The sequence below is a fragment of the Nelumbo nucifera genome, chromosome 1, assembly GCF_055504915.1.
Source record: "Nelumbo nucifera cultivar China Antique chromosome 1, China Antique-T2T, whole genome shotgun sequence".
In the NCBI taxonomy this organism is placed as follows: Eukaryota; Viridiplantae; Streptophyta; class Magnoliopsida; order Proteales; family Nelumbonaceae; genus Nelumbo; species Nelumbo nucifera.
Genome location: NC_142649.1, coordinates 180445187 through 180465306, shown reverse-complemented (window position 1 = coordinate 180465306; position 20120 = coordinate 180445187). Strand labels below are relative to the sequence as shown.

The window sequence follows — 20120 nt, the reverse complement described above, 5'->3', positions numbered from 1 at the left end:
GACTCCAGAATCGGAATATTTGTATTGTACATTTGTACCCCTCGGCGCGAGAGGGATATTTGTCTGTCTATGTCTGTAGCCTGAGCTGTCCACATACCACGTTACTCAAGCAACAATGAGAGTATGGAAGACAAATCTTGAGTGTATGAATTAACGTGTCGCATAAGAGAGCCTCGTGGACAGCAATAGGCTATTCATCGTCGAGATAGCGAAATATCTCGTCGTGGGCCTGGCGCCCAGTTACGGAAGCCAACGGATCGGATTGGATTCCGACATCAGATTCAAACATATCAAAATCCCATATAATTCAAAGATTCAAATTTTTCTACTAGAATGGGATTAATTCATTAAAGCAGACTTAATACAAGAAAGAGCCACGGATATTGTATGGAACAATTTGGATTCGAATACATTTAGGAAATATATGGATATGAACAAAAAAAATAAAAATAGATGAATACGTTAGAAAAATACATACAAATTATACAAATACATTAATAATACTAAATTTAAGACCAAAATAGTCATAAATAGTATATAAATACATAAAAATATATATTTTAATAGTGCATATGAAAAAATATATTACAATTAACATATCGAGATGCCTAAATATCATATAATTTTATTTATAATGCATTAATCAAGAGTCCAAGACACTAAACACATGTGCATATATTTTAATTATTACATCAGTTATTTTTTTACTATTTTAATTTTTTAACATTAACAAAAAACAACTAAATATTAAATTCTCAAATGCAAATTAAAATACTAATTAATAATTCACAAAAATATAATATTAACTTAAAGTATATCAAATTTGTTAAAATTTATAAGATACATATCCTATACAAATTCATAGATTTTAATTACTAAACTAATTATTATGGTTAATATTTTATTTCTATAAATAATTTGAAATAAATTTTTTTTGAAATTTTCTATATATTATAAATTAATAAATATGCATTATATATAAATATATATTTATAATATATAATATATAATATATTATTTATTATTTAAATATAATATTATATTATAATATAAATTGTAAATAATAAAAAACCGACAAATCAACGAATTAAACTTATGGTTAACTGAATCGGTCAACCGATTAACCAATTATTTGATTACCAGTTTTCCCCGATTCTGTTTCAAAAACCAAACCGTGAACACCTCTAACGACAAGAGGCGAAACTTTGACAGAAACGACATTGATTGAAGCTGAGATGAGGATGAAAGGTTTCTGCTCGAATCAGACGAAGAAAAGAAAGCAAAGTTGGTTTATATCAGTGACTGAACCAATGTGTTATGCAAATATGCAGTGAGAGGCTGAGAGCCGTGATGGCAGCCAAAGCCCTCAAAGGTAGACAGCCAAAGATTTTTTGGAATTATCCATTGTAAATACTAACAGGACAATTCTATAACGCATAATGTCGAAAGTCGAAACTTTTGCCTCAACTCATTCTAACACAATCCTCCAATGTTTACATCGATCCAACCCAATCAAATCGGATTCAATTTGATACTGGCCCGCAATCTTTTAATTATATTTTTAACACATTTTGAAATTTTAAAAATTAAAGAAATTGTCTAAAATTCACCATCACTTTTTCTGAATTCTCTTAAATCCATCACTAACTTTTTGAAACGTTCAAAACTCACCATGTCAGTGAGATAACGGTAATTTGACTAACGGACAGCGTTAATTTACCATTTACCCTTCATTATATTCGGTCCATTTTGCGATATATCAAAATTACCCTGTCAATCTTCAACCCAAAACCCAAGCATTAGCCGATACTTTCTTTCTCCATTGGCCGCTGCTTCCCCTTCGTTTGAGAACTTGAAGAAGAACGGGATGCGTCTGAGAAGAAGAACAATCCGCAACTTCTCACCAGTTGCTACTTCTCTCGTACCTTCGTCTGAGAAGAAAAACAGTCGGATGCTCATGAAGATTGTTCCCATCGTCTAAGAAAAAGAGCAGTCGGAGTACAGTCCGTAACTTCTCACTGGTTGTTGCTTCTCTCATCGTCTGAGAAGAAAAAAGGTGGACTATTGCCTCTCTCATCATGGATATTGACTTTTTTCCTAATTCATCTTTGATAAATGTAACTCTGATTTCACGAGAAGGAATTCGAGTTGCAGGGAAGGACTAACGTCTCCCCGAGTTTCCTATGAGCAAAAAGAGAATGAAGAAGATCACAACTTTAAGCTGGTGAGGGCAAGGTCGCCATCGGTTTCAAAGGGATCAAAGAATTCCATGGCTCCGACCATTTCTGCATCGTTCAAGGTGAACCCATCACCGAGAAAGAAGTGTTGACTGAGAGAAACGAGGCTGTTAGAATTTCCACTTTGTTCTCTGATGGAAAATCCCCTCTTACTTGCATAGATCTATCGGAATCTATGGAAGAGACTGGTACAAAGTTGGACGCAATTTTTCATTCTCAATTAGTCAGTTATGTTTAGAATGCAAAAGCAAATCAGAGACATTACGTGAACCAGTCATTGCAAACTCTGATTGCAACCTCATGCTACCTCCTTTGTTTTTGAACCTCTCAAAAGCACTACTACACCAAAAGCCAATAGTTCATCGATTCCAGGAAATCTACCCCCTACCTCAACAATTAGGTCTCTAAACTTTGTAGCAGGGGAAGAGATTGGTGTAGAACCAAATGACCTTCTCAATTCCCAGGAACCCTTAGAAACCCAGACACATACACCATTAAGATTCCTTCATAGATTTTTCCTTCATCTGACAAACCCAACTCGGTAACATTGTGCTTTAGAGAACTACCAAAGCCATGGTTGTCTACCATCTTCATCAATGAACCAACATCAAAATCTGCCTTGCTGGAATTCCCAAAAGGTTCCTTCACATGATTTTTCTCAAGTAATTGTACAGGAGTTCCTGATTACCTTTTGGCTGCCTAACCTTCTGAACTTGCTCAATTGGAGATGTTGCAAATGAACGAAACATCTCCAGGCTTTCCATGACCTTTCTTGTGGGAATAACTGGCTCACCAATCGTATTATTAGGGATGCTCTCACTCGTCTTTTCCTACAATCTCTTGCTTTGCTCAGAAAGAGAACTCTGTTTCTACAATCTCATCCCCTGAACACTAAAATCTTCCACTTTAATAGAAAAACCTCCAAATCAGAAGACACCAGTTCTTTCTTCCCTACTTCCTCTATTTTTCAAGGGAAAGACCTCCATCAAGATTGAGAAGCCAAGAAACTATCGTCAAAGATCTTATACTGAGATTCAAATGCTGCAAGGTTTGCTGTTTTAGTGCTGCTTCCAACGTATCACTTTTTCTAATAGAAAAAGAAAGAAAATCAAAACCAACTTGTAAAAAAATCCCAAACTTTGCAAGGTACCAACTAACTAGTTGGTAAGCCACTTGGGTTGGGGGATGGTCTACCCCCGTTCTGTAGTCCTCAAATGAAATCCAAAAGAAAAATCCCAAACTTCAGTGCTAAAGGCTAATGGAGTTAGAAATGAAGTTACAAGAACACCATATACATGAAGGGATATCATGATCCAGCGGGGTGAATAATCAATCATAAATCAAACCCAACCCGACCCCAATTCCGATTAAAGAATCAAAATCCTAATATGACCCTAACCCGACCCATTATTGCCTCGCCCAACATGTAGTGGCAAATGGGTGGGTAGGGTGTGGGTTGAGTACCAAACCACACCCATTTGACCTATTAACCCTTTTGCCACCATGTTTAGTGGGTCCAAGTGGATTATGTGAATCACTCTAACCCTGACCACCCTAACCCACCCATTTGACCTGCTAATTCACATTTTTCAACCAAAAAACCATACAAAGTTCAATTTTTCAAATAGCATAAAAGCACAAAAAAATGGTAATAAAAATACGTTTCAAAAACACAAAGACTTGGGGTGAGAGAGGCTCGAACTCTCGACCTCAGGATAATTCTAAAGCTATGAGACCTACGCGCTAGCCAACTGCGCCACCACCCCACTGTATATTAGTTTTAAAATAAATTAATCCTCATATCCAAAACTCTCATCTCATGCCAATTATCAACCCGGTTTTAATCCAATTATTTCCTTTTTTTAATTTTTTTTCTTGAAAGATCATCCAAAACTAAGGGTCCGTTTGATTCACAGTCGGAATCAGAATTGGAATGGTCCATTCCCATAATTTGTTTGGTTCAGATAGGAATGAGAATATGAATTAAAATCAGCAGGAATGAAATTTCAGGCCATTCCCTCAAATGGGGGAATGCCATTCCAGCAGGAATGGGAATGGGATTCTGATTCTGCCCAACCAAACAGTGGGTATTGGAATAGCCCATTCCGGTTCCGATTCCAGATCCTATTCCCGTGAACCAAACGGGGCCTAAAACCTAGATTAAACCATAAGATTAATAATCACCCAAAAATTCAAATCGTCAATCCGAGAAAATGCAAATGCAGTATCCCCATGGATTGCCACTTTTTGTAGTATGTTTAATTTGTGCTCTGTGACAGTCCCATTTCTCTAGCACGTCAGTTTTTAACATGGTGGTGAAATTAGAATGCTAATCCGGGTTGATGGTAAACCTTCTCAGCCTCAACCAACAAACAAGCTTTGGAATTATTTCTGAAGAAAACCACCAGCTGTCACTCCAAGAAGAAACTAGCTGGTTGGTACAAAGCTAAAAGAAAACAAAGAGAACTGCGCTTACAGTACAAGATTCAAAGGCCTCTTACATAAGAGATCTAGAAAGAACCATTTTGAAACAACGAGCCAAACTATGTAGGATAAGCTTTGTCATTCAACTTATCTGCCTTTCTATTCACTCCCAGCAATCTTTTTCTTCAAGGCCTCAATATCTGAAGCTAGTTCCTTTCTGCTTGACTGAAAATACATGTACATTTGTTAAAATATATTTGCAAAACCAGCATTATAGACATTAACTTGTATTGTCAATTAAGAAAATAATATTTATCAATTGTCAAGGTGAGATATTATGTCAGCAACCCTGGGTTCTTGGAATATATTCCCATGAGAAAACAAAATTTTGTTGCCCAAACAGCATTCACAACATCCACAGTATTTTGACTCCATATTAATATAGTAGGCCTGGTTATTCTGCTATCGGACCAGGACTCTAGATTCATTAAAACACTAAATGGAAGAGTCTGTTGCTTGACTGATGGAGTCATGGACACTTGGAATCATCACAATGAGACTGCTCCACAAATTTAGTAGTGGAATCAACTCGAGTCAGCAAGCAATGCCTGTAGGTATGTTGATCATATTGAGTGATAAATGATCCAAGTTTTATAATCCATGCTCGTAAATTAGAAGCATTTTCTACCAGATGTCTCACAGTCGACGGACCGGTGTTTCAGTTTAACATTCTTACCTTAAAGAGAAGGTATCGGTATACAAACCAACCAGTGTATCCTAGGCCTACCAATTCCATGATCTTTGGAAGCTGTTAACAGAAAAAGAACCGAGTCTGTAATTCATGCAACATCCAGAAACAAGAAGTAATATAACACTTTATTTCAATTGAAAAGGCAAAAAAAATACATACCAAAGGAACTGAATTGATGGCACCAACCACAATGGAAGATAGCCAAACTGCAACTATAGCCCCACCTCCATAAAGTAGTACTGTCGACTTGTTTTCAAGAGCATCCCACTTTAAATGGCAACAAAAAAGAAGCATAATTTCAGAATCGAGTAAAGAATATATTAGTAGGAAAAAGATGGATTAATATACTAGGACTGTCAAAGCCAACCAATAGTAGTTCCAACCTCACATGATCAAATGTGATTCAGGGACCACATCCTGTCTACATAGTAAAACTGATGGGATGTGACAATCCGAACATAATGACTCCTATGTTTAACTCAATGATACAGATGCAAGATAGTTGGGTCACCCACCTTCTCCTTCAAATCTGTGAATACCTCTCCAACTTCAACTGAACCAGATGTTTCGTCTGAAGAAGCTCTGGTTTGAAGTGAAGGAAACCTGCGATTCTCTGTTTCAAAAAAGAACCCAAAAATACAACACACCTTTAGTACTAGTATTAGGATTTTAGAGAAGCTCAGTTTCTAAAACTACAGCAAAGGATTTGAAATATTATGACATTCCGTTGGTTATGAAATAAAGCTCAGATTCTAAGACGTACTTAGCACAAATCCACAGAAAAAAAGGACAAAGCACACATTGATGCCCCTTTAGTCATGGAAAGAGATACAGTATTCATAACGTGTCAATTTAGCTACATAGATTGATCGAAATATTGTAAAACAATGATTATTCCTGAACTTTTCTGAAGGTTATGTTTGGTTTAATAGAAAATAAGAGAGAAACAGAAAGTTGGGTGAAAATTCTTAACAAAATTTGTGAAATTTGTTAAGAACTTTGCCCCAACTTTCTATTTCTTTCTCATTTTCTATCAACCAGACAACCTAAATATTTGTATTGAGATAAGGAAACAAAAAGAACAGAACAGTGGAAAAAATTGAACCGAGAAGCCAAATGCTGGCTACAGATAAAACATAGGTAAAAAAAAAGTCAGATCTCATTAATGATTGGATTGAAGCTTTTGTACAAAGCTGGAACTCCCTTTTGCTCCAGTTCCAAATGGTAAGGCTGAAGTGAAAAAAATTATAAGCCCACATTTCATAGCTTCAGGCTTGGCAATTTTAACACCATCAGTGTCCAAAGATGACGTAAACATGAAAGAAAATATTCTCAGGAAAGCCAGATGATTTTCCAAATCTACAACCAGTATGGAGGCAATGCAAAATTACATACTGACACATTCCTTTTCTCACCACAATGAACAACTACCATGGAACTTTCTGCTGAAGCTTCAATGTGATTAGTTTCCTGCTTCATTCTAGTAATAGACTGATGTATCAATCTGGGTTGGCCGGGCAAATATTTAAGATATCACGACACACCCATTTCTGAATATTGCCTCGCACTTCAAGTAAAATGTATGAAACACATATTGTGGAGTGGAATTTTAATAGAATAAAGAGCGCATTCTGAGAAAACTGGAATCACTCTAATCTATAAACTTGGATTGTGTAGCTATAGCCTTAATTAGTGTATTAATACCATGTTTTGTGTTTTGGCTTCCAAGGAAAAGCGAATGAACTTGCAGAACAGATTACAGCAAAAATTACGGTAATCACCAGCGAGAAACAAACTGAATTACTAGTCAGAATTACATCAATTCACAGAAGTTGTGGTTTAAATTTAATGCAAGATATACTACTTGTCTCGCTTGATTAATGACAACAGAGAAGAAAGAAAGAGAGAGAGAGAGAGAGAGAGAGACATTAGAATAACCTGAGACGTGCAAGAAAGAGGTCGAGAAGGAGTGAGTGGCCGGGCGAGGTGGGAGGTAAGGCAAGGAAGAGCTGCTTGAAGTTGAACACTTGGTACGGGGGAGACGAGGCCCCAGTACCGCTGCCGTCATCGAGGATGCGCCTGCGTACGCCGTCGCCATGACCTCCTAAACAAACAGCCTCTTTCTCGCGCGCTGGCTGCCTCGTTGACCTTTCTCTCCTTCTCTATTCCTTCTTCAGTTCTTCCTACTTTCTCTACTGCTGTGCTGCTTACGGAACAAAATGCTTAGTTTCTTGCAAAACTATCTTTCTTTGGTCCATCCATTTTTTTCCCTATCCAAAACTCCTACTCCTGACGCTATTTCCACCTATCGACACGTGGAATACAAGACCCTCCTGATTGGCTGCCTTCCTATCTAAAATCTACGCGTCCTTTCGGAGCCTTTAGTTTCTGCTCGGCAGCACCCACTGCAGATCTCTCTCTCTCTCTCTCTCTGAATCTCGGTCTCACCCCTCCTAAGAAAAGGGCCCTGTTGTATTATAGCACCACAGCTTATGTTTATTTGTTATATCAATTTCTTTTTGATAGATATATGCATTCCCTGCTAGATATGTGGACCAACCGTATTACCTGCCCCATCAGATGGTCATGATTATCTGATCAAACTAAAGAAGAAATAATCTTAGGTTAAGACCATTCGGAGAACCCTTTTATACAGGGAATCAGGGATAATTCGCGTCTGATTGGAATCTAACCCACTCCTTATCTTCATGCAGACGAAAACCATTGAGGATTGAGAAATCGAGGAAAACAATTATCAACCAATGCAAAGCTTGATCAATTGCATAAATAAAAATGAATGATGAAAAAAGTCATCTTCTTGGCACAGGTTGCCGCAGATGATAAATAACCATTTGCTGAGGAATTGATTCTACTACCCATGCGCTAGAGCCATGGACTCACTTCACCAGTAATCACCACATGAGCAAACCCCATTCCTGAAATGGTGAAACCGATTCGTGTCCCTGACTATGATATCACGTTCAGCAATCTTGGAGATGAGCTTGGCAGCAACATGGCAATCTCCACACACACGGAGGTTCTTTGTAATCCTGATTGGCGTCCCAGGCCCAGTATTTATAATAGCAAAAGCAATGGCCAACTTCTCACTGTGCACAACCAGGTGTCCTTCCTTATCCTCCTCCTCCACATCATGAAGGGCAGAATCAGTCTCAGGGACATAACCTGCCTCCTTCATCTTCCCCAGTAATACATCAAGCTCCGCATAAATCTCCTTGGACTGGGGATGAGAGTTGTCACCTGCAAGGAATGTGTGCACCCGATCACTGAGTTCAACATTACTGCATCCAGGCAGCTTCTTGATTCCTCTGCTTTTCATCATAGATCTAACAGTTGTGACATCATTCCATCTACCGGCCTTGGCATATATGTTTGATAACAAGACATAATACCCAGCTTGCTCAGGAACCAACTCGAAAAGCTTATCAGCGGCAATCAACCCAAGAGTCATATTTGAGTAAACTCTGCAAGCACTGAGTAATGCCCCCCATACTCTTTCATTTGGTTCCATGGGCATCTGTTTGATGAAGTCATACGCCTCGTCCACATGACCTGCACGTCCTAACAGATCAACCATGCAAGAAAAATGCTCTATCCTAGGAACCAACATATATTCCTCCGTCATTAATCTAAAGTAATACCGTCCCTCATCCAGTAGACCAGTGTGGCTGCAAGCTGAGAGAACGGACACAAATGCAATATGATCCGGGGTAAGACCGGAGTGTTGCATTTTTGTGAACAGAGCTACCGCATCCCGGCCTTGTCCATGCATGCCATAAGCTGAAATCATACTAGTCCAGGACACAACATCACGTCCCTGCATCCCATCAAACACTTCCCTTGCATCCTGTAAACACCCACATTTAGCATACATGTCAACTAATGCGTTCTCCAGGAAAAGATTTGGAGTGAGTCTCTTCCTAACAACATAATCATGTATCCTTCTCCCCTGCCCCAGAGCAGAGAGGTCCCCACATGCGGGAAGAACACTAGCAATAGTAACTGCATCAGGTTCCATTCCACTTCTTTCCATCTGTGAAAAGAGCTCCACGGCCTCTGCAGGCATAGAATTGTTTACATAAACAGCTATCATCACATTCCAAGCAACCAAACCCTTTATAGGCATCTTTCTGAACATTCCCTCTACAAATAGAACGTTGGCAGAAGAGGTATGTGTCACAGCTGGCAGAAGGCTTGCCATGGTACCTGCATCAGGTTTCAGCCTGTGCAACTCTATCTCCTTGCAAACCTCCAATGCTTCATCGAACCGCCCATTCTGTGCATATCCAGCAACCATTGAATTCCAAGAGACCACGTCTCTATGACGCATTCCATCAAGAATCCGACGAGCCTCAATTAAACAATTACCCTTCCCATACATGAAAATCAAACCGTTCCCGACGAAGAGATTCAAGTCAAGCGCAAGTTTTACACTTGTGGCGTGGATTTGCCCTCTGAGCCGCAAATCCTCTGAGCATGAACAGGCTTTAAGGACACAGGGGATAGTGTAGTTGTCAGGTTGAACTCCATGGCTTGACATGTTTATGTAAATAAGGAGAGCATCTCGGTACATGTGATTGTTGACATAGCTTCTAATCATGACATTGAAGAAGATGATATTTTTATGTGGAATTTCTTCGAATACGTGCCGTGTAAATGTGGGTTCTCCACAGGCAGCATAGGCTCTCATCAATTTGATGCCGAGAGATGGGTTCAAGCGGATATCTTGGTGGACAATGATCTTGGAATGGAGCTTCTTCAATTCTGAGATATCTAGGTATTTGTCTAAAATCCTACCAAAAATATCCTCAGCGATAGTTGTTGCGTTCACTTGAAATGGTTCAGATTTTCTGAAAGAGGACAGTAAATTCTGCTTTGTGGTCGATAGCCGGCGAGAAATAAAAATGGAGCTAGATATCGCTTTCATGAATGACGATGGGCAATTCAAACTTCAAAGGGAAAAATAGAAGGTCAATATCTCCGACATGGGTGTGCCCTCGAACCGTATAGCGACTGTAACGAACTTGTTCGTAGTTGTAGCCACATTGTTTCCATCAAACAAGAGCAGTGCTTCAACTTCGTCGTTGAAGCTGAAGGCTAAAACCCGATCTTCGAGCTTGAAAATGACCGCCAATTTAAATAAAAAGCAACGCTAGCAGTACAGGTTTTCTTTCTCTGTATTTGCATGGTGGATGCCTGGATGAGCAAACAAATCTCTTAGACCCAATTTCAGGCTTGCCGTCTGCAGCTCCATACCTCAACGATGTACATAAAAGAAGATACTTCTTCAAACATGAAACGAGAATGTAAGAAAAGATACTTAAATTACTTTTGACACGTCTAACGACTAACGTCTTAACCGAAAGTGTGCCAAATAAAAAGCCGTAACCAAACTTAAAAACATTAATTAATTAGGAAAACGGTTTGGAGCAATCTTTTGTAACAGAATATAAATAATAAAGTACATATGTTAGGGTTAGTATCATGATCAGATATTTTGATACATAAAGCATTAGAGGCCCTTGAAGATCACAGTTCCTAGCATGAATATCATCAAGAGGCCCCTCGTACATGGTATTTCTAAGCCTTTGCAAAATTGCAGGTGAAGGGAGGTGAAAGATCATTTCCAATAGGGCATTACTAGCAGGGAGTCATGTCTGCGTTCACGTTTCATCAAGGCTTTTCCGACCAATTCCTTCTCCTCAGACTTCATGGTGACACAACTTTTGCAACATGGGCCACAGTTTGTCTTTTCTGATCATTCACGCAGATACCGATGGTTTTCTTGATAGGTTCATAATAAACTGAACACAACCACGCTTGCAGGTAGAACCAGTGTTCTTGTTGGTCCACTTCCTGGTAGCAGGGTCAAAGTAGTTCTCACCCCAGAGTCTCTCCATCATCTTTACCTCATTTACGCCAAACTTGAAAGCATACATCTTAGCAAAGTTGGTAACGGTGAAAGCCCAGCCATGCAGACCCAGCAGAGAAGGTAACTGTCCCTTTCTCTGGGTGTTTCCTAGACGTCACCAAGGAGAGGGTCTTCATATGTAGCCATGATCACATTGGCATTCCCAGTAACTCTTTGGAAAGTTTAATAAGCCTCTTCTCCATCGACCTAAAGTTCAAGGAAGCACCTGTCCATCTTGTTTACAGTCAAGACATGCCTAATCCTCTCACCAAGGGTTTGGTTGATGGAAAGTTTCGGTTTGAACACATACACCCTCAGTGCAATCAAACACCACCTATGCAGCATCAGTAATGCGGAGAGCAGCAGTGACCTCAGATGATATGTCAACATCCCCAGGAGAATCAATGAGGCTGATGAGATACTCATTCCCCTGCCTTTCTCCCTTCAAGTTCTTCAGATCATCAGACATCTCATAGTACAGAGAAATTCCAGTAGATTTAATAGTAATGCTAATGCCATGTTCAGATTCCTCCTGGTGAGTATCTGTCATTCAAATGTCTCCTGCAACTTCTTGAGCAATGATAACAACTGATGCCACAAGAGAATCAGTCAGGGTAGTGGGTAGAGACTTCCCTGCCAATTGCACCAAAAAAACACATCAGGATAATACATAGACATCCAGGGGCTATAAAATTAAAATGCAAGCTCAGAAAATCCACAATAAGAACTCAGCAAGGAAAACATAAAGGACTTGTATCAAAAGGGGATCTCTGCACCTTTATTTCTTTTGGGGAAGTGCAAGTTTAAGGGCATCATCTGAAGGTTGGTACAAAGACATGAAATGATAGAAATTTCTTTAGAATTCTTCATTGGAAAATTAGTATCTAAACAAATCCAAACTAAAAATACTACCTGAACTGTCTACAAAAAGAAAGAAAGAAAGAAAGAAGATTACAACTTTCAGTGTACAAGTTCATTGCTATAAGAAACATATCAAGTCAAAAATTAACATGAAAAATCTCTTTGGGTCTATCCAATAAGGAAATTAAGAAAATCAGGTGCATCCCATGTTTAAAGCTTACTCAACCTAGTGATTCCTCCACTATCCAAAAAAAAAAAAAAAACTAGTGATTCCTTGACAGATATACTGCACCAGTAAAAGTTTTTCCCAGATTGTGTAGCAAACTAAAATTATTTATTAGAAATACAGTGGAAACTCAAAAACTAGTTGGTTATTGGTTAACATTAGCTGTTTCCAAGAACATGAATCACGCAGCAGGGCACTTGGAATCTCCAACTACAATTAGTACTCTTTTAAAACCACATTTTCTCTTCGTAAGGAGCCATTATGCAAGCCCCACCTGACAAGCATGCAATATTGTTGTTCCACAGGACCATCAAGCAATGATGCTCTACATTTAACTGCCTTCATCCTGAAACAAAGCCTTGGACACTGACCCACTGGAGTTAACCACATCCCCAGTGCTCCCTCGTGTGCATGATAGTTTCTTCCCTGTCATTGGAGTCTCACACACCACATCGTAGCTGTCCCCTCGCTGTTCTTTCTTTCTCTTTGAAAGTTTCCTTAGATACTCTGCCTTCACCATAGCCTTTGGCTGCCTTGGCGCCCACACTCTTTGCAAATCTGGCACCCAGCTGGTGAAAGAGGAAAACCTCCGAGCCCTCTCTCTCCTCTCTTGAGCTTCCATTAGCCGTTGGTGCACATGCTCCTCCTCTCTAACTGCTACTAATCTTTTATTTTGATTTTCCGGTGGGTGGAGATGCTCATCCCTTGATGAGGTAGATTCACTGCATACTCTGGAGTTCGCATTAACCTCATTCTTTTCCAGTGTGATTCTCCTGGATTGATCACTGTCCTCACTGTTGAATAGAGACCCGGGGGCTTCATCATCCTCATCATCAAACAGCAATAAGTCCATCCGGGTGTAGATTCTTTGAACCACATCTCCTAAAGAATCAGAATACCTGTAATTGTAAGTAATTAAACAAGATTTAGACCAACTCCTTTGAATAGGTATCATCTAGTATTTCTCTTGAGCAGTGGTCAAGTAGTAGACAATGATAAAGCACATTTAGTCATTTAGCTAGAAGATGGGCAAAATGATTGCCACATCAATGAATATGAATTATGAAGCAATGGCAAACTAGAGTAGTGATAGGAGGCCTGCAGGCAGCAATCATTAAAGGGGAAATTTATAACTGATACCTTTTACCCAACAAAGAGGCATCGGATAAGGTGCATAGCTACTTAATATACAAGTGAGACATGCATTGCACGTGATATTAATAGCGAACAGAAAAGATTACAGGTGTGCTTTACTTTTTTTTTTTTTTTGCACGCTTTAAAGCTGAAGTGGGGTATCCACTTTAAGTAGTAATAGAAACAATGTGCCATGCCTAGGAATTGAACCCAAAGAGAACATATTTTATCTCAGTAAGATCATTATAGAACAAAATGTATTCCCACAAGTACATGACAACCAACAAAGATGAATCCATCCATGCATTGTAAACTTCATAGAGGGAAAGTAGCAGGTAGGCACTGCAAACAAGTGTGTCCTTAAACCTAAGCTGTTTCAGTTCTCTTAGTATTGATCCTTCATCTATCTATACTATATAAAGCAGATGCTTTACCTTGATGTCTGTGCAAAACATAAAAGTTAAATCACAGTATTTGCATTCTTATAAGTTGTTTGTTTTTACCCTTTAATCTTGCTCATGTGCATAGCATGTGCTCTTACACTAGTTATCTAAAAGGGCAAGATATAAGATCAAGGAATTACAGTGAAAACAATATCAATTTCTGAGAACTCAAGAAATCATTCAACACCTGGTCCTCAATATCAATTACTGGCCTGACCCTTGAGTTCACAAAACAAACCTACTTTGAATCAAGGATTCAAATATCGACACGATATGCCCGATACGGGGCGTATCGTATCAGTATCATTCATGGGAGATACAGGAAATGCTACAAATAGGTATGTATCCCCTGAATCGTCCGTATCGAAGCGACACACATCCATACCGGACCATATCATATTCTATCAGACGATACGTGCCAACACGGACCGATACACACGTGATTTGTGTTTCACAATTCCGTGTCTAATTTAAAAAAAAAAATGCGGCTGAAGCGATTTGAACCCAAATCACCCAGCGCATAAGACTTGAAAATGTATGTTTGCCACTAAGACAACCGTTAACTTTTGTTAGTAAATGAAATAAAATTCTTTTTTATTTAATGTCTACATGTAGTCTTAGCAAATAACATATATTTATGTTCACCAATTTTAAGTAAAGATTAAATAATATTATTCAAAATTAATATTTTGTAAACTAATGGAGTAAATAATTTCTCAAATCCACATTTACATCAAAAAGTAGTTTTTAATCTCAAAAAATTATACAAATAAAAATATTAATAATAGAATAATAATTTTAGTACTTAAAATTTATAAATTTGAATGCGATATGTATCTTAAATTTTTTATAAATTATTAATTAATATTTTAATTTGCATTAAATAAAAACATATTTATTATTTACAAAAATGATTATTTATTTCATAAAATTATAAAATAAAAATACTAATAATTAAATAACAATTTTAGTAATTAAACATTATGAATTTTCATACAATATGTATCTTAGAAATTTTAGTATCTTTGAGATAGTTTAAGTTAAGATTATATTTTTTATAAATTATTAATTGATATTTTAATTTCATTTTATAATAACATTTTTATTGTTTACAAAAATAAAAATTTTGTTTACCAAACATTTGAGAATTAATTTTTAGTTGATTACTTTGTTAATGTTAAAATGTAAAAATAGAAAAAAAAAATTGATATAATAATTACATATAATAGTTGCATGTGTTTTGTGACATGAACTTCAATAGAAAATAAATAATAGCTTTGTACATGTATTAATTTGTGAAAATTTATATAATATGTTTTAAGACTCTAGATTAATACATTAGCAATAAAAATTGTATGGTTTCTATGCATCCCGCTATATTAATTGTAATATATTTATTCACAGATACCATTAGAATATACATTTCCTATGTATTTATACATTAATTTGACTATATAAACCTTAAATGTAATGTTATTAATATATTTATGGAATTTATATGCATTTCCCAGCGTATCCAAGCGTCTCCATGTTTTTTCGTCCGTATCCATGCGTTTCCAAAACGTATCTGTATCCAAGTGGTCCAATACGATACCCAATACCGATACTTTAATCCTTGCTTTTGAGTGAGTATTAATCCCTTAATATCTAAAAAGGCATGATATAAGATCAAAAAAGTACAATGAAAACAATAACATTTTCTTAGAATCAAGAAATCATTCACCACCCAATCCTCATTATTGATTACTATCCTGTACCCTTGAATTCCCAAAACAAATCTACTTTGATTCCATTTTCTTCCTTTGCTTTTCTTTCCTTTTCTCCTTTTTGAGGGGTGAGGGTGGATAGAGGGGATGAATTCATGCTTCTTACCTCTTATACCATAAAGGAAGCAGTTTTACCCCCAAATATTCTTGAAGTTTAAGATGATGCAATAAGTACTCAAAAAGAAGCATTTCAATCACATCAACATATAGACAACAGTTATAGCCTAGCACTGGTTTCCCCATAAATAATGAGATAAGAAGCATCAGGCAGCAATACATTTTATAGGTTCAAGGTCTGAAGGTTGAAAAGAACCATTCTTGATAATAATGAAATGAAATATTTCTAAATGAGCAGAGATACGGGTTTCATGATGGTTTATTAGCTGATTACAAAATAAATTCTTTGTTTTCCAGTTTTTTAAATGTTTTATCTTGGAAAGTCAGCAAAGCATATTGGAGACCTACCAGTCTACCACCAATCTGAGTTCACAATCCCCCCTCACCCACTATAAACTGAACAGTAATTATACTTGTCTCATCAAAAAGAATAGCTTTCATAGCATGTTACTCTAAAGTGACTGGTTATTTGGCTGATAAGTAATGAGGAAAATAAAATGTAGGAAAACATAAGAAAATCTCTTTTCAGACAGAAGACAACCAAATTCAAGCATTAAGAACAAACTGTGTGAAAGTCACCTCATACCTAAACGAAGCCAAGGTCTCAAACAATGGTAGATAATAGTTTTTCTCTCTTTCTTCTTTAATTTTTTTATGTGGGGGAGCAGGGAAGAAATGGTATATGTAATTAGCCATTATCAATTTGGGTGTATAAACCATAGATATATACCTGTTCTTAATGGTCCTTCCAGCGTACATACCAAGGCTAACATCACCAAAAAAGCCCCCTGCTAAATGGTATTGGATGATATCTAAAAGTGAGCAAATCTGCTTTACCATCTTTTGCTTTATTGTCTCTTCAACACCTACTTTCACCTTTGAGCGGAGTATCTCCATCCGAAACAGAATTTGCAACTCATACCTTTTAAACATCAAGGAAAATGTTATGCAAATTATAATTGAGAAGTAACTCTTTACCTTTAGTACTTCAGTTCGGCTGATGAAAATACAAAGATGTCCAAATTTATAGATGTAAGCATGCAGGAAAACATACACATGCACGTATGCATAGAGAGGGAAAGAAAGTGAAAAGGATACTCTCTAATTATATTCTCCGAAGTGTACAATGCAGAACTTGGATCGGATGATGGATTATGGCCTTTATACTTAGCTGTCAAATCCTTAGGCTCCTTAAGGAGAAGCTTAATTAGTTCAGCAGCAACTGTTCCAGCACATGTACCATCCATATGCTCCTCGTGGGTCAGATTCTTGTTCTCTAATTCATGCTTCCAATACAGCCAACGGATGCATGACTCAACAAGCCGCTCTGCTAAAGCACCCAAATCTACATCAGCAGATTCAAGACCATGCTGAATCTTCTGAGGAATACTTCCAAAGAAAGATTCCAAATTTTCTAAGGAATAAATAGGATCAACATCTTCCCTCACTCCAGAATCTCCGGATAATAAAGTCTCTCCATTTGAGTGGGAGGACAAAACGGGCTGGTCACATTCTTCTTGCTGTGACCCAACAAATTTTCCTTCCATTTCTTTTTGAATATGACTGTCTGTCTTCAGCACATTTCGTTCAATTTGACAGCAACTAGATTTCTTTACTTGTTTCATCCAGCACCTCAAGAATCTTAACTTCTTTGAGGTATCAAGTTTCCGGGCAAAATACACTTCTTCCAGATCCACCTCAAAGTGATTAAGGACCGCCTGATAAAAGGAACTCCATGTGAAATCTTGAAGTGATTTTAGATGTTTTCTGTTCCTTTTCCTTTTAGCATCATCCGTTGCTGATGATATCTTGTAAGACAAAGCCCCAGGTTGAGAAGCAGTTGGCCCATTTGAATGGTTTAAATTGGCAATATCATTAGATACATCACTTTCTGTCCTTGCGGCAGACCCAAGCAAACTAAAAGAAGATTGATTGGAGTGATGAACTGAATCACAAAAGGAATATCCACTATTCACAATGGAAAGGATAGCTGTGTGAATTGTTAATGGCTTTAAGATTCCCATAAAGGAATCCCCCCCATCCTTTGCAACAGACACCAGAGCCCAGTAGCCTCCCCTGGAGAGGAAATTAAGAAGCAGCTGCCAGATAGGTATGGATTTTACTGACATGAACCCATCCGTTTCCATCCATAACATTTCTAGAACCTTGTCTGCAAACAAGTCATCTGAACTTTCTTTCTTTTGACCTTTCCCATGTTCCTCTGAGAGCGCATGTACCAGAATAGAATCATTGAACTGGTGATCAATCTTAATGCTTTCGTCATTCCTCCTTTGGACTTCTTTTACACGGATATTCAAGATTCCATCACCAATGTCTCCCCAAAACGTTTTCCCTCGATGACAACGTCCAGCAACTGAATTCGCAGGTTCCAACGCATGCAAAACATCATCAGATCTCTGCAGACATGGTAGTTTAAAATCAAACAATTCTAGATCACAGCCCTTACATTCTAAGGGCTTCTCATTCACATCCAAGATCTCAAGATTTAATTCTGCATGAGCAATCTTGGGGCAATTGGTAAGATTATAACCTATCGAAGGGCAAACGATGTTCGGATAAATCAACCCAAAGGGAATTAGAGCAGAACCCACAATAATCGCATCCGTTGAACAGAAGCCCCAACCCAACCTCTTAATCCCTTTCCCAAGAAACATTTTCCCCAAGACAAGCTCCTCTCTTTCAACGCTTTCCCCACCGTAATCTTGTTCATGAATGACATCGATCCAACTGAAGTGTATATCCCTATCGACAAATCCTTCGCTAACACTGCCAAACAATTGAAAGAATTTCTCGGAGAAAACATCTACGGTTACCAGAGATTCATCGTCTATTTTCACATCCACGAACTCGGATAAACATTTTAGAGATCTAGATGCCGGTGAAAAGAGGAGAATCAAGTTGGAACGCACAGTGGGTAACTCTGTTGACTTACCTATCAAATCTTGAATCCGAGGCTCCCAGGCATAATCGTGAATGAGCTGAAGCAACGAACTGGAGGTAAGAGACGCTCGAGGTGGTGAAATTAAGGTTCCGGAGAGAGCGGGGAGGGAATTTAGGGTTTCAGAAAGCGAAAGCAGAGTTTGCGAGGGGCGGTCAAAGGAGAAAGAAGAAACAGCAGACTTGCCAAGGAGGCGGTGGAGTTTGGAAGAGGAGAGGAGTGGAGAAAGAGAGGAGAAGAAGAGCTTGAATGCGAAGAGGGAGGAGGAGAGTGGAGGGAAAGTGAGGAAGGTTCGAGCAGAGTCGATGACAGAAGTGATGTAATGCTTAGGGTTTTGCAAGTGGAGGAGGGGATGGAGGTCAATAAGGAAAACGATCCTTTGAGTTTGTGAGAAATCAAGAGCTCCTCCCATGATAGAGAGGAAGAGAGAAGGGGGGGAGTAATGTTGGTTATAGAAAATTGAAGGTAGTGAAAGATTGGTGCAGGGAGACAGATATTACTTGCTAATATCACGGGATGGAGCTCCGGGCTCAGCGATTAACCAACGGTGGCGACTTCTCGCCGTCTGGTGCGTTTAGATCGTCAGTTGCCGTACAGGTGCCTGTGATCTGCTACCATACTTGCCTAGACGATGCTCGAGAGATTTCGAACTTCAACTCCGAACCTTGTTTGCAGGCAAAAAAAAATAATAAAAATAATAATTAATTAATTGATAGCGGGAACTGGAAAGGAAGAAATGGCGGGAAGTAAATTACGAAATAGAAGCGAATGCGGGGATAGGGTAAGATCGGTGTGAGGAGCGCTCTGTGAGGAGCAGATCCCAATTCAGATAAAGACTAAAGAGGGTTTGCCGCAGAGACCAGATCTGCTCCTCACAATTGGCGCCTCACACGCACATCCTATCATGCATTGGAAACACGGTGGATGTGCCTGTGAGGCGCCCATTTGTGAGGAGCAGATCCTATCACCACGGGTTCTGCTGTTTCTTTTGACACCTAACCTATACTATATGAGTTAAGTTCCGATTTGTTGACCACACCACATTGCTAGCTACACTCATCCAACTGTGTATTGAAAATATCGATGACCACAACTCAACCGATGTTCCATATGTGTGGCTGGGTAAACGTGGCCAGACCACAAATCCGGACTCGACCTATATCGCCTGGGTTGACCTAAAAGCCCCTAATGAGTGAAATGCGGAGACCTACATCAAATATTCGTTGTCCCCACTCCCCCGAGAGTTCATCATCAGGAGATGTTCCAAATACAA

The 20120-nt window shown here is 38.4% G+C and overlaps 3 protein-coding genes, 1 long non-coding RNA gene, 1 other non-coding gene and 1 pseudogene across 8 annotated transcripts; 1 reads left to right on the top strand and 5 right to left on the bottom strand.

Moving 5' to 3' along the window:
- The first annotated feature begins 1078 nt into the window (after positions 1-1078).
- LOC148804211 (uncharacterized) lies at positions 1079-4858 on the top strand. Its single transcript, XR_016080734.1, has 2 exons — positions 1079-2056; positions 2155-4858. It is a non-coding gene; the product is annotated as an uncharacterized LOC148804211 (long non-coding RNA).
- On the bottom strand, positions 3919-4003 carry TRNAM-CAU (transfer RNA methionine (anticodon CAU)). The gene is given in 2 exon segments: positions 3919-3954; positions 3966-4003. It is a non-coding gene; the product is annotated as a tRNA-Met (tRNA).
- On the bottom strand, positions 4596-7909 carry LOC104600289 (protein CURVATURE THYLAKOID 1A, chloroplastic-like). The gene is made up of 5 exons (XM_010263157.3): positions 7351-7909; positions 5928-6025; positions 5572-5679; positions 5398-5469; positions 4596-4886 (listed from the first exon to the last, which is right to left on the bottom strand). Exons 1-5 carry the CDS (start codon positions 7508-7510, stop codon positions 4821-4823), a joined length of 504 nt encoding a protein of 167 aa, XP_010261459.1. The 5' UTR covers positions 7511-7909; the 3' UTR covers positions 4596-4820.
- Positions 7910-8167: 258 nt separating this feature from the next.
- Positions 8168-10661, bottom strand: LOC104600292 (Tetratricopeptide repeat (TPR)-like superfamily protein). The gene has a single exon (XM_088895469.1). It carries the CDS (start codon positions 10355-10357, stop codon positions 8315-8317), a length of 2043 nt encoding a protein of 680 aa, XP_088751595.1. The 5' UTR covers positions 10358-10661; the 3' UTR covers positions 8168-8314.
- Positions 10662-10810: 149 nt separating this feature from the next.
- On the bottom strand, positions 10811-12318 carry LOC148804210 (elongation factor 2 pseudogene; annotated as a pseudogene).
- Positions 10811-19542, bottom strand: LOC104600290 (LIM domain protein). Of its 4 annotated transcripts, XM_088895467.1 has the most exons (5): positions 16987-19539; positions 16619-16810; positions 12703-13327; positions 12118-12157; positions 10811-11974 (listed from the first exon to the last, which is right to left on the bottom strand). In XM_088895467.1, exons 1-3 carry the CDS (start codon positions 19257-19259, stop codon positions 12760-12762), a joined length of 3033 nt encoding a protein of 1010 aa, XP_088751593.1. In that variant the 5' UTR covers positions 19260-19539; the 3' UTR covers positions 10811-11974; positions 12118-12157; positions 12703-12759. The 4 variants fall into 4 exon arrangements, with proteins under 4 accessions (XP_088751593.1, XP_088751592.1, XP_010261460.1 ...); XM_088895466.1 differs by having other exon boundaries at positions 12118-13327; positions 16987-19538; XM_010263158.3 differs by lacking the exon at positions 12118-12157 and having other exon boundaries at positions 16987-19538.
- Positions 19543-20120: the final 578 nt, after the last annotated feature.

Coding starts and splice junctions, on each gene's coding strand:
- LOC104600289 (XM_010263157.3), bottom strand. CDS start 7,510: ATGGCGACGGCGTACGCAGGCGCATCCTCGATGACGGCAGCGGTACTG. Junction 5,680..5,927: donor TCACAGATTTGAAGGAGAAG/GTGGGTGACCCA, acceptor TGCCATTTAAAG/TGGGATGCTCTTGAAAACAA. Junction 4,887..5,397: donor ACCGATACCTTCTCTTTAAG/GTAAGAATGTTA, acceptor ATGTATTTTCAG/TCAAGCAGAAAGGAACTAGC.
- LOC104600292 (XM_088895469.1), bottom strand. CDS start 10,357: ATGAAAGCGATATCTAGCTCCATTTTTATTTCTCGCCGGCTATCGACC.
- LOC104600290 (XM_088895467.1), bottom strand. CDS start 19,259: ATGGGAGGAGCTCTTGATTTCTCACAAACTCAAAGGATCGTTTTCCTT. Junction 16,811..16,986: donor TCGGAGAATATAATTAGAGA/GTATCCTTTTCA, acceptor GATGTTTAAAAG/GTATGAGTTGCAAATTCTGT. Junction 13,328..16,618: donor GGAAGGACCATTAAGAACAG/GTATATATCTAT, acceptor TTACAATTACAG/GTATTCTGATTCTTTAGGAG.